This window comes from Vombatus ursinus, unplaced genomic scaffold (assembly GCF_900497805.2).
Source record: "Vombatus ursinus unplaced genomic scaffold, bare-nosed wombat genome assembly UNPS02014909.1, whole genome shotgun sequence".
Taxonomy (NCBI): Eukaryota; Metazoa; Chordata; class Mammalia; order Diprotodontia; family Vombatidae; genus Vombatus; species Vombatus ursinus.
The window spans coordinates 616830-630712 of record NW_020954687.1 but is presented as its reverse complement, the minus strand read 5'-3'; the positions used below and the strand labels follow the sequence as shown (position 1 = coordinate 630712).

General features: G+C 45.1%; 1 protein-coding gene across 3 annotated transcripts in view; it reads left to right on the top strand.

Annotated features, from left to right (window-relative positions):
• Positions 1-7258, top strand: part of LOC114029036 (protein phosphatase 1 regulatory subunit 12B-like) — a 47020-nt gene extending 39762 nt beyond the window's left edge. For 2 of the 3 annotated variants that reach the window (XM_027843389.1, XM_027843388.1), the window contains exon 7: positions 4406-7258. In XM_027843389.1, coding sequence (XP_027699190.1) covers positions 4406-4492 — 87 coding nt within the window. In that variant the 3' untranslated portion in view covers positions 4493-7258. The remainder of the gene's footprint in view (positions 1-4405) is intronic. The other variant, XM_027843390.1, reaches the window with a different exon arrangement.
• Positions 7259-13883: the final 6625 nt, after the last annotated feature.

The window sequence follows — 13883 nt, the reverse complement described above, 5'->3', positions numbered from 1 at the left end:
GGCGGTGTGGGGTAGGGGTGGGGTGGAGCTGGGTGTACAAATGTCCTAGCACCTCCTGCATGCTTTAGCCAATCCCATTCAAGCAGAAGTAGACCAGAGTGAAGAATGCAATGCACCAGCCCATTCCATCAGCTCAACCTTTGTTTTCTTTGTAAGGGGACACTGCTTACATCTCATCCCCATTCCAGATCTCTCAGGTTTCGTCTGAATCTAGATCTAGATCTCGATTCTAGATAAATAAGTCTAGAAAAGTAAGATCCTCCATAAACCACCTCTTTTAGGTGCTTCATCTTTGCAGGAGAGTTGATATTGATGACCAGTGGAGTAAAGAGCAATAGCTTAGCACATCCTTGGTGACTAGTAAAACTGAAAGACACAAGAACTCATTTTTTCACATCCCAGAATGATGTGATAGGATCCCTGCTGCCAAAAACCATCCTTATTCAGAAAAGAGATTTTCATTTTTGTCACTAATATAATTAAACCTGGTTAGGGCCATTCTTTTGCCTTCTTCCATTTGCTTTTGCCATCAGGGTCAGTGGCTAGCAACTAATACCCACTACATCTGAAGCACCCAAATTATCCTAGGGGCTAAGCTAATATTTTGTTGTGAGAGACCATCACAGATAGAAAGAAACCGAAAGAGAAGTGTGCCTGGCCCAGCCTTGAGTTGCCTAGTCACCCTCCTTAAGTATTCAGCTCCCTGCTAAGGCTCCACATAACATGTCCAGTGCCAAGTTGTAGTAAACCTCAAGATATTGAGTGCAGTTGGTGAGCATGGATCGCAGGAGGAATGCCAAAGGTTTTCCCCCTTGTATTTAAGCTGCTTCAAGTTAAGGGACAGAGCTAGTTTTCTCATTTCCAGGGATTGCTCTGTGTATCTGTTAGCTTATATAAACTGGCTCAGACAATTCTATTCAGAAAGTGGCTACCATATGCCGGCACCATGACCAAAGACTAAAGTTCAGCCTCCTGCTTTCACTACACTGCTAAAATGTAATTTCATTTAACAAACATTTCTGTCGTGTCCAGTGCACCCTGCTAGACCCAGGTGGATATACAAAGACAAGCCAGAGTGATCTCTGCTCTCAAGAACCATTTACTGAGAGCCATTTAACCTACCTTATAGAAGAAGCTACTACAATGGTTATAATAACCATTGAGGGCAGCACACCATCATTGTTATTCATGGGTAGAACTCTTCCAGAGCACAGCATCACTCACTAGTCAATAACTGTGCTGAGAAAAGCCAAGCTGGTGCGGTGATAACCTGGTTTGTTGACATTTACTCCCTTCTCCACGCCCTTTGTGGGCCATGGGCCCAGGCGATAGAAGCCATGATTACACAGATTTAGTTCTGGAAGGGGGTCCCTAGAATCCCTGAGTCCAACCACCTCATTTTACTGATGAGGAAGCTGAATCCCAAGATGGTTAAGTGACTTGCCTAGGATCACACCACTAGTAAGTGGTTGAGGTGAGATTCAAACCCAGATCTTCCTGACTCCAAAGTCCAATGCTGCACATTACCTTCACACTGCCTCAAGTCTGTACCCTGTAGGAGACTGTCTCCTCTGTCTTCTGAGCACTTTGAGATGTGAGAGGAGACAGGAACAATTCAGGGATGATGCATGAGTGCCACATTCCCTGTAATTGTCCCATCCCTTAACTTTGCAGCAAATAAAACCTGCAATGTTTTCTCTTTATCTTACTCCTGGGCAGGAGCTTGTGATAGTATTTGAAAAAAATATATTTTTACTTTTTTTCCCCTTTGTCTTAGGTGTCTTCATACAAGTATCCAAACAAATATCAAAAAAGCATTGTTCTTCCCTCCTGTTTCTTACAGATGAAATTAGGGGAGACCAACGGGCCATATTTTTTCCTCCATTCCCGGATTCCAGTTCTGGTCCTTTAGCACATCACACCTTTGGATGTCAGTTGTAGTATTTTGCAGCTTGGAAATAAGGGCAGGGGTGGAAAGAGAAAAGAAAAAGAAAAATTGGGTTCCTGATGTAGAAATAAATCACTGAGGCGTAGCAGATTGTGCATTAAAATATACACACATACACACACACACACACACACACACACACACACACACACACACACAGGTACACATGCGCACACACACCCCACCCAACTTGGCTCTGATTGGATGGACAGCTAGCAATACAGCATAGTTCACTACCATCCATAACTTCTTTATAGAATCCCATGATGCACGACTTCTTTCAAAGTCACTGAGAGCTGGGCTGCAAGTCCCTAGGATGAGATGTCAGAGAGCAGCAGGTGGGAAGGTTTAGAGGTACAAGATCACCCTGCAGCAGAGCTGTGGAGCTGGTCGTTTTAGAAACAGGCTTCGAATGAGAGTCTGAACACCAAACTCTGACTGGTAAGATAGCCTGATCAAGTAGCAAAGGTACAGAAATGAATGGCAGTCAGGTCTGCTCTTAGTTGGGTTTAGACAAAACAAGAGAATAGAATTGTATTTTTTTTAAATGTTATCAGAATGAGAGTATTTCATTAAAAAAAATTTTCCACATTCTCAGGCAGTAGCTGACTGCCTTTGCTCAAGGAAGAACTAAAAAATGATGATGGTCTCTTGGATCTGTAAAGTGTTTCATTTTTTAAAAGCACATTCACATCTATTACCTCGTTTGAGCCTTACAATGGCTTGAGGAAGTAGATACTATAGGAATTCTTCTCCTCAGGGAATAAAAACAGGTCAAGTGGCTCACCCAGATCACATCAATAGGGAGTGGTAAAGCCAGATTTAAAATTGTTACCTTATCAATCTTAGACCAGAGCTCTTTCCTACATTCTGTGCAGAGTAATAGAAACATTAATAAATCTCTTGCTTTTTCTGTACCCTTTTGTTTGTACTTTTCAGTGTTATCTCTTGTTAGCTTTACATCAACTCTGAGAGACAGGGAGGAAAACCATCATGTTCCCCATTGTACAAATGGAGAAATTGAGGCCCTGGAAGGAGTACAGACTTACCAAAGATCATACAGCTGGTCAGTGTGAGAGCCAGCACTCGAACCCAGATATGAACCAGGCCAGGCCATGTATGAAAGGTAGTATCACCTACCAGCTGTCCTTTGGAATTAGAAGGTTGAATCATCATGACTATCAGCCGTACAATATTACCTAGTTATAATATAGATCCAGGCTTTTGGGCCCTTCACAGTGAAAAGGCTTTCTATTCTCACCTAAATTTCTGCTGTGACAACCAAGCCCCAGATGTAAATATTTCCAAATATCCCATTAGGGCTCACCATTTCATCATTGTGCCTTGGGACACACATACAAGCTGGAGTTTGGAACTGTTGTTTTTCCATTACCACCCAAACTAGAGTGACATGGACAAGTTCCAAGTTAGTGAAACTTAAAGCATCACTCTTTTGCTAGCCATTGAGCCTGTGATGTTGATACCGAGGAGATCGTGGTATTCCTTGATTACCCTCAGTGGAGTAGAAGTAAGGGGCTCTCTGAAGGAATTGCACATGGCACATGCATTCTGATCCCACCACCAGAGCACTTAGCCAACTCTAATCTGTGACGCCCTTGGATTTAACAGTTAGAAATCAATGTGTACCATGTGAGTAGATGTCATTTTTTTGAGTTGTCATATCATTGAAGGTTCTCTAACTTCAAATGTCCTAGAATAACAGCTACCATCACCATATATAGAAAGCCTGCCAGTTACTTTCTCTACACCTTGTTGTAAAGCCCAGGTACTGACCAGCTTCCCTTCCCTATCCTTTCTTTCCTCACCTATCACTCCCCATTGTCCTCCCTCCCACCTGTTTCTTCATCATCTTCAGTTTCAATTCTCCTTGTTTCTCCAGGCTAGAGGTGAATGAATTCATAAAAGGTGTACAAGTTGTCTGTGACTAGGCATGATTCACTAAGTCCATGGAAAACAAAAATAATAAATAGCTGACATTTTAGCATAGTGCTTGAAGATGCTTTATATTTGAACCTTACAAAAGCTTACAAAGAGTCAGGGACGATGGCGTACTTACAGTTCTCATTTTGCAGGTGAAGGAAACAATCTCAGGTTAAGTGCCCATGGTCTTGAACTGAGGCCTTCCCAGCCACAAATCCAGCTTCTCTATTTACTATACCACACTAAGTCTAAAGTGGAAAATCCAGCCATTGGCAGTGCTAGTCCAAATAACAAGACAGAGGTGTTGTATTTGACTTGTCCCTAGGTTCATCAGGGGCTACCAAGGGTCAATACTTCTAATTCTTAGGGGGTGGGAGTTTCTTCTCCTGGGGTGACCACTGAGGAAGTGAGGCACATGGAGCTCAGGGAGCTGGCCTCAGGCTACTCAGGGGTGAAGATGGAGGAGGGGATGACACTGAATGCTGAGAAGCTCCAACACCTTTGTTGTCTTTGCAGGTTTTGACAGAACTCAAGTCCGACAACCAGAGGCTGAAAGATGAAAATGGTGCCCTCATCAGAGTTATCAGCAAGCTGTCCAAATAGACTAATTCTTTGGAAGGGAAAGCACTTGCTGTCCCCCAGCTCCCATTTCCCTCTGCCGCCTCCTTCCAACCAAAAAGAGTCAGTGTTTGTGACTGAAGGACCCCTCCCTGTCCCACCACCCCAAACGTTTCTTTTTACTGCATACCCCGGATCTCATCTACCCCCTGTTTTAGGAGAGTTTTCATGGAAACATAATGGTGGTAATGAGAGATGGCCATCTGGGGCAGGGTGGGGTGCCTCTGGAAGCAGGCCCCTGGACCTCCCTATTGCTCGACCACTCTGTTCAAATTAGACTCAGTCCAGACCTGAAAGGCTTATCTCCCCTCACCAGCACCACTGCAGCTATAGTCTGGTCCATTGGCCCTGTGTGTGTTGGGGAGAGGGGGGTGGATCAGCATGAAGGCTGCCACCTGCTGGCCCAAGGATCCCATTGGGAGTGCCATGTGCCCACGGAAAACAGCCGGACTTTGATTTAATCACCAGACGACTGCCAGGGGCATGTTTTTATTACACTTGGGTGACAGTTGCTTCACAATGAGACTCTGTTCTCACCCTCCCAGGAAACACCCCTCCGTGGCGGCTACGTGACTTGTGTTTCATCTGTCCAGTGACATTGAAGAAGAACCTCAGCCTCCCCTTCCCCCTGTCTGGTCTGCTTCCCAAGGCCCAGGTGGCCTTGCTTCACTTACTGTTTTCTTCCTCCCCTTTTCCCTTCCCACCTGGCCGCCCATCCAGAATCCGTTTTGTGGCATCTGAGCTCCATTGGCCTTTGCTACTTAGAATGGCATTTTCTGAAGCTGTCAGGGGAAAAGAATTACCCTGTCAGCCAGCAGCACCTGCTCCCTCTCCGAGGGCTGCGTCATGTACCGTGCAGGGTGCACACAAGCACCTTGCCCATTATTCTAGATGCTATCTAAGAGGCTGTGAAAACCCCACTCCACCCCCATTCCAGGGAGGATGTTTTGTTTTTATTTTTCCTGCCAGCCTTACTTTGTGTCCCTGGTAGGAAAATAACCCAACACAAGGAGGCTCAGGGAGAGGGATTCAGGTGAAAGGCAGAGAGTGGAGACAAGTTGGAAAGAGGCTTAAGTTGTGTTGGTGGGGAATCATAACTTGAACTTAACAACCAAGAAGACTCAAAGCAGCTCATGGTGTTGCTGGGATGAGGACCGAAGGAACTAAATGTTGGAAGAATGTGGTGGTCAGCTCTTAGAGGGATTTCCATCTTAAAATCAGTGGGGAAACCACTTCGGAGAGAAGCAAAAAGAGAGATGGAGTGCCTTCAAACTATTTAAGTGAGTTACGATATAGAGTCTTAGAGCTGGGAGGGGCCAGAGGTCATTTAATCCAACCAACCAGCCAATGCTTCTACAACTTCTTGGGCAGAACAGATGATTGATCATCCTCTACTTGAACACTTCCAGTGACAGGAAGCTCACTATAAGAAAGTGTGTTCCATTATTAGCTAGCTTGAATTTTTAGGAAGTTCTTCCTAAATCTAACACTATGTTCCACTCATTGATACAGTATGCCCTCTGGAGCCATACAATTAATCTAATGTTTCTTCATTACAGTCATTTACCTATTTGAAGACAATTATCATGGACTTACCCCTCCCCAGATGTCTTCTCTATGCCAAATATCCTTCAACTGTTCCTCCTGACAGTTTCCAGGCTCTTCGCTCTCCTGGTCACCATCTCCTAGGCGTAATGCTCTTGATGTGGTGTGACTAGTGAAGCATATGGTAGGACTATTACCTCCCTTGATCAGGGCACTCTGTCTTTATTAATGCAGCCTGAGAGAGCGTTAGCTGTTTTAGTAGCTGCATCACACTGTAGGCTCATATTGAGTTTCTGGTCAATTAAAACCACCCCTGGTCTTTTTCACAGACATGACTTTGGGGGTGCCATCCTTGATATATAAAATTCAGTGAGTTTTCTTTCGAGTCCTTTCTCATGTATACTGCCTCTCTCCACTCTGAGTCTCCTCTTTTCATCAAGGTAGAGATACTCTTTGTAGGTGTATGAAGCATCTAGCAATCAGAAGTTACATTTCAAGAGTTTCAAACTTTGTCTTCCTCGCCAAAACTCAGTTTTTGTGGTCTGCAAAGTGATGTGTTGATTCCTTTTCCAACCATTGTCAAGGAAAGCTATTATTCTGTGATATTTAGGTGACATTTCAGAGTTGTGAAAATATTCACTTCAGGGTAATGAGTGAGATGAGTTGTACTATAAAGCATTTACTTTATTCTCATCAATGAGATAGCCTATAGAGTCATAAAAGACACTGGAATGTTATCTAGCCTTGTTTTGGTCATTTGGGAAATTCTAATAGTATCTCCCCTAGGAGAAAAGAAATCAAATTCTTCAAATATCTCTGGCCATCTCAATAGAGTGAGATCAAATAGGACTGCTTAGATTTTCTTATGTTGGTGCAGTCCCCCTCAGTTGACATTTCCAGAAACCTCCCTCTTGTCTTTTCTGACTGTAGGGTATGTCTGATTCCCTCTTTGACCTTCTAACCCCTCCTTCTAGCTTCTACCTGACTTTGTCAAAGAGAACTAGGTATACCTACTTGGTTTTCTGAAGCCACTGGCAAATATTCAGCTTTTCATGCAGCTCACTACCAGCCCCCAAACACATATGCTTACCTATTCTACATTGCCCTTCAGGAACGACAGACTCTCCATTAAACCTGGGGTTTCTGTGAAGCAAAGAGTACCTGAGTTAGTTTAAAAAAAAAAACAAAACAACTTCTTGGTTTGAATGAGAAAGCTACTGAAATGAAGGTAAACAAGGGGGCCCACAAGGCTGTGCACTCTGCTGCATTGCCTCAGACCCCAGTCACCCTCTTAGTCACCACTACCACTCTTACAGAATTGTGGCAGGGTGCCTTTGAATCCTATCATAGTGTCCACTCAGAAGTAGCAGCATTTCAGTCTACATCACTTCTTGCTGCAAATTGGACTGAATAGGTGACAGTGGTAGCATCAAAAGTGGAGGGCATCTGTAAGCCCTCCCTTGGCAAATAAATGAAAATTTCAGCAAATATTAAGTTCATTTCACAAGGCATGGTGCCTAGGGCCAGGTATACAAAGACAAGAATGAGAAGGCCCCTAGACTAGTATATTGTAGGAAGAAATGATGTAGAGAAAATTTTTTTGGATTTTACTAATTCTTCATCCCCACTATCCTGATACATCTCAGGGCATTGCCCCCCAATATATTTGCCTACTGACTGACCCCACTGGCTTCAGTCAGTCTAGATGAAGCAGGAGTCTTGTGTGTGAAGAAAAGCAAGTTGAGAGATGACCTGGTTTGTAACCCTAGAGGCCTTCTTTGGCTTCTGGATTTCTGTCAGGTTAGCGTTGGCATTAAGATATTGCCAGGGTTTTATCAAATTCTTGGCCCCCAACTCCAGCTAGTGCTTGATTACCTTGCACGAGCCTTGCAGAGATGGCCACAGTCTAGCACAGATGCAGTCCCTTTGTACCAAGAAATGAAGCAGCATTGAGAGAAAATGAAGACAACCACACAGAAGGCATTATTATGGGGTTTTGTCAGAGAGCACGTAACCTTGGACGTGATATTTCTGGGCCTGTTTTCTCATCTGTAAAATGAGGGAGGTTCACTAGATGATCTCACGCACCAAGAGTCTATGACAATTTTTAGATTAGAACATTTTTCTATCAGCAGAACTGCTGCTGTTTGTTACTTGGAAAACTAAAGCACAAGAGCATCATTGTTTTCTTCCGAATAGGAGTCTTCAGCGTCAGTGGGTCAAGACTGGCTTGTCAGCCTCGTTGGAAAGTGAATTTAATACTGAGAGTGATTGAATGGTGCTACATTCGCTTTTCCTCCAAATGGCTCCATAAGAACATTACAGCCTGTGGAGGGGGAAATTGAAGCTTGTGACAAAGTGGACAGAAAGCAATTTGTGGTGAAGTTTTAATGGGAAATGGGGGTAGCTCGTTGTAGGTCTGGCCCACCACCTTCCCAAGGCTTCTCACTTGGTTTCCACTGTTCTTAACTCCAGGCCCATAGTACTGCCTGACATACTCCACAGTGTATTCTCCGAGCACCAGCTTTTTCACAAGTGGACCGAAGTTCTACAGCAAAAAGGGAAAAGTTTCACTCTGCACATGCCCTCAGTTTGGGTTCCTTAGAGCTTAGCTAGAGTCAGGACTGTTTGGTGTGAGAAAGGAGTGGCTGAGGTTTTGTTCAAAGCAATTTCCCATGAGAGTAGATGGTTTGTAAAGGAGACCACTGGGTCAGTAAGAGTTGGCAAACAGGCAGGAGGGACCCTGTCTTACTGAGCACCAGCTGTCTTTAGCAAATTGCTCCACAGAGTAAGAGATGGAAGTGCAATGAGTAGGCCCGAAGGTTGGAAACCCTGTAACAGAGTTGCCTGTGTAGGCACACAGGAGGCATACAGAAGGAAGACCTAGACAGTGGGATTGAGGATTGCAATGAATGGAGGCTGGGGCTGACACTGAAAGAGAGGTTAGCCATATAGAATTAAAGCTTCAGCCTGCAGTACAAAATCATTGTTCTAGATTTTAATCAGCTTACTTAATGGGTATTGACACTTTAGGAGCATCAGCCCAATATTGTGGCTGCTATTGATCTCCTGCATTCTGATTACTTTGGAAAAACAGACCAACTTCTTCCAGCAGCCAAGGAACTGTTAGTATCACAGCTATCAACCAGTAAGGCAGTTCACTGGAGAAAAATCCCAGTAGGAAACTTTGACTGCCCACCTGAGAGGAGCTACCACTTGACTTTTGGGAGTGGTGGGCAAAGAATGACCCCTGCCCATTCTGCAGGTCACTTAGGATCAATAGCTGCTCCATCCTCAAAAAAGAGCTGCTGATAAAATCTGGTTGGGGAAGGCAGAGATTTGGTTTTATAGCTTTTCCATTAATGATTGTTCTGACTTCATCTAAGATACATTAGAAGTTTTAAGATTGTTCTTTTATCTATAACATAAGGGTTTGGGAATTGCTGAACTGATGTCAACACTGTGCAAAGATGTGGGACACTCAGTTGGAGATGTGATTATAGGATGCCATTATCTTCAGTGGTCCCAACAGGTTCTCTTCTTATCCTCAGCTCTTCAAGGAACTATCTCGGGAGCCCTCCCCCCCGCCCCGTTTTGATAATCTCTTCACCTTCTTTGGACCATGGAGGTGATGTCATTTGAATTATCTCTTCTCAAATCCTCCCTCATTGCTCCCGTGAATTCCCTTTCCCCTTTTCCAATGTCCCCTAAGGGTTACATCAGGACACTCTTATGTCCGTCAGGAGCTATTAGCTGTCCCTTTCTCTTTCTTCTCCATATTTGCCTCCTCCTGTCGTAAGGCTTTTGAAGTGAATGTTCGTTTGGGGAAGGAGCTTTTCAAAGAATGCAGTGAGGTGGAAGATGAATGCCATGTAATGCCGTCAGCTTCAGGGGCCCTGATGTCTTAATGGGCTAGGGGCTGAGATTGAACCTGTAGGGCTTTTGTTCAGGATATCCTCCAGTTATGTCTAGGAGGGCCACAGAACTATGATTCCAGACCTTTTTTTTTTTTTCCCCCCAGGGATCAGTGCTAAATATGTCCTGGACTCTCCTTAATTTCCCTGTCACTCTTTTAGCGAAGCCAGTAAGGGCTCATGGGTAGCCATGGGAAAATAAAGATCATTCTCCAGTTCATCCAGGTTTTGTCCTTAGTAACTCAGCTGTTTCTCGCTTGGTCACAATGTGTCAGGATCCGGTTGATACCCTCCAGCTCAGTGGATGAAAATCTGACTGAGGGCTGGGTCCATCTTTTGTCAGTAATTCGGTGCATACCTACTCCAACCAGGTTGGAGGATTCCAGGAGTGATTGTCAGAGGGAACCTAGTTGTCCTCAGTGAACTGTATTCCCTTCAGATATCCGAGGGAGGAGACATCCTGACGGCTAAGAGGCTATGGCGAGGACCATACTTAGACTGGGACACCCTGCCATGCAGATACAAGCCAGACCCCTGCTTTTATTAAGGCTTCTTTGTCCCTCCCTCACAAACTAGCAAGCCCAGGAATAGAAATTCTAACCAAGCGTTTGATGGAGCACAGGAAAAGGTCTGAAGCTGGTTGTTAACAAGACATCAATGGGAATGGCTAGAGAAGCTCCTGAATGAGGCCTGAGTATTGTCCAGGCCCCCATAAACCTCCTTCCTTAGCTCAGTCTGGTAGCCCTTCCCCTAGCTGGTCGCCCTAAGTAGTGCCCTGATTCCCCAGACCATGACTGGAATGGGCTTTCTTCTCCCCCTTCCCATTCTGCCACCCAGGGAGAACACAACCCCTTCCTCCCCGGTATGATTTGGAGATAGGCTTTGTAGCTTTTCTGCTTTTGTTCCTCCTGCCCTACCTAGATTAGAATGATGGAAATGGCCAGAATCACTTGGACAGCTGCACTACCTTCCTGCTTGGAGGGAAGCACTCTGTATCTTCTGCATCTTTTCATCCCTTAACCCTACTTCCACCACTGTTAAAGCACTGGATATAACCATTTTTTTTTTCAGCTGAATTGTGTGGACTAACTTCAGTCAACTGTAAATACACTGGGGGGGAGGGGGGGAGGGAAAGGGAGGGGATGTGGGCCTCTTGTGACCCGAATGTATTTTTATGCAAATTTGAGTGGCCTTTCAACCCTGAGATGAATGATTTTGTTTTACTGGTTGTCACTATATAGTATTATTATGTGTTTGAAAGTTTGAGATAATAATATTCACATCTATATGATGCCTGTAAACACAACAGTATTTATAAATGAGTAAATAAAACTGTGTTTTAACTTTGCATCTGTATCTGTCCTGGGTCTTGGGTTTATAGGATCTTGCATCAGGGAAGAATTTGTTGAGTATTATTTCATTGATTCACCTGCCTCCATTCAGGAACATCTAGGCTCCCCCTGACAGATGGGGACAGAAATGAATATCATTCTCCCATCCATTTTAAAGGCTCTCGGGAAATTAAAAGGCCAGGAGAGGCACCTGTGCATACGAGAAACACTCAAAGGGAAAATGTTACCAAGACCAGAGTAGCTTGAGGTGTTTGAAGCAAAGGAGCTGGATACTTTCTAGCTGGATAACGTGAGGCCCAGAGAGGGCGGCCAAGTGGCTTGCTTTCCCTAGGGTTATTTGGAAAGCTTTCACTAGTCACTCTAAAGCTTTTACCTGTTTATACTAGACTTGGACAATTTAACAAATTCAACAAAATGATTGTCCACTACAGGTAAAGGACTGTGCCATGTGCTAGGGATGCAAAGACAGGAATGAGAAGCAGCCCCATGACCTTGAACAGCTTATGTTCTCTTTCATAAGTCCATTGCTTAATTTAGGAGATCCAAATTCCCTGCAAAAATAACTGGGGATGGAGGCAGGAGGGGGTCAGAGCAGAGAAGAGTGGTAGGGATGTTTGTCTCAAGGCAGACTGTTGCATCCCACCCCTACCCCCAGCCTCCCACCTCTCACTTCAGGGGTGGTTACTACCAAGGTGGTACCTTCTAGGTGGCCTGGATTTGACCTGCCTCAGCAGAAGTTAAGTTCCAGCACCATCGCTGGCTTTTTTCAACCTGTTGGTTTCTACCAAGTGGAAATCCTTGGTCACTGCCTTGGAGCAAACAGTAGTTGGACCTGGAAGGAAAATTCCTTTCCCCTGCAGTCATGCTGTTTGAGGCCAAAGTAGCAGCCTGCTTTGCACACATGATGTCATAGTTGAAAAGTTCAGGCCTGGTCAGAAAAGGGGATCCTTGACAACAAAATGGGGAGGGCAGGATGGGGGGCTAGGGGGAGGAAGAATCTTTGGGTGTTACTGAAGGCAGCCTAAGTCCCTGAGTGAATGTTGGGAGCCCCGAGTTTTAATTCTACCTCTGATCCTACAATACTGGGAGTGTAGAGGAGTTGCTCCATCTCTGGGCCGCTCTCTTTCACTTTGTAAAAGAACAGCCTGAGCGCTTTTCTTAGAATGTGTATACTTCCCAGGAATGTGGCAGAGGCTCAGGCCCGGCCATGTCATTCATCCACCAGCCTCTCAGCGGAAAAAATGCCTTCTCTTAAAACCTCCACACGGGCAAGCGGGATTTCACAAGCAGGAAATTCTCTTATCAGTCCTCTGTGCTGGTGATTAAGCTTGCTGCACCTTGCCTTACCCTCTCCTGAAACAGGAGTTCATCACCATTCAGATTTCCTCGGCCCAGCCCCAGGGAACATATGTTGTTTGTTGTCGGTCATTTCAGTGACATCCAATTCTCTGTGACCCCATTTGGGGTTTTCCTGACAGAGATACTGGAATGGTCTGCCATTTCCTTCTCCAGCTCCTTTTACAGATGAGGAAACTGAGGCAAACAGGGTGAAGTGACTTGCCCAGGATTACACAGTTAGTATTTGAACTAGGCTGAACTTGAACTAGGGAAGATGAGTCTCCCTGATTCCAGGCCCAGCACTGTGCCACCTAACTGCCCCAAGGGACTATATACTATCCTTTTATATCATCCCTTTCCTGTGTTTTCCCATATCCTGTATTGTGATGGTTGGTTTTTCCCTGTAATCCCTCTTCCTTTATCAGTCAATGAGTTGGTATCAAAGTATCTGAACTCCAGGGAGCCCTTAGAGTCATGTTGCACTCCTCAATTACCTCCCCCCACCACCACCCCACCAATGCCCAAACAAAAACTCTCACTCCATTGGGTGGGAGTAGAGGGTGGGGATGGCGTGAAGACGGGATCCATGAACTGGTTTGGGACAAGAGGTGCTCTAAGCAACTGAGGCAGCCTCATTGTAATCTTCATGCAAAGACCCTCCCCTGCCCTCCTCCTTCCCCTGGCTGGCTTTTTCTCAGCTGGAGAGTAGTTCTGCCATTTCAAGATAATTAGAATCTCACAGCCCCATTCCAGGACCAGGGGCATGGAAGATGCTCAGTGTAAATTCTCTAAATGGCAGCAGCAGCAGCAGCTGCTTCAATGACATGCTAAAAATGAGAAGGTAGGAGGGGATGAAAAGGGAGCCGAGCAGGGACTTAGCCATTTCTTGGAACCACTTTTGAGATCCTGCACCTGAGCCCCAGGTCTTGCACAAGGTACCCTCATACCTTGCTACAGGGTAATCAGAAGTCATTTTTTAACTGAAGGTTCAGAAAAAATCCTCCACCCCATTTCACTCAGATACAGCTTCCCTTGGTTGACTGGCCACACCCTCAGCATTGGCTGTAGGTGTCCTCATTCAGCCTTGGCCCTCCAAGGGGCTGCTTTCCCTCCACCCCTAGGCCCTCAAGAAAAAGTTTGGGCCACTGAGTAAATGCCAGAATGCTTCATTGGCTGTCCTGACGTCCCTGCCCTCAGCCATACACTCCAACATGTTTATCCATTCCC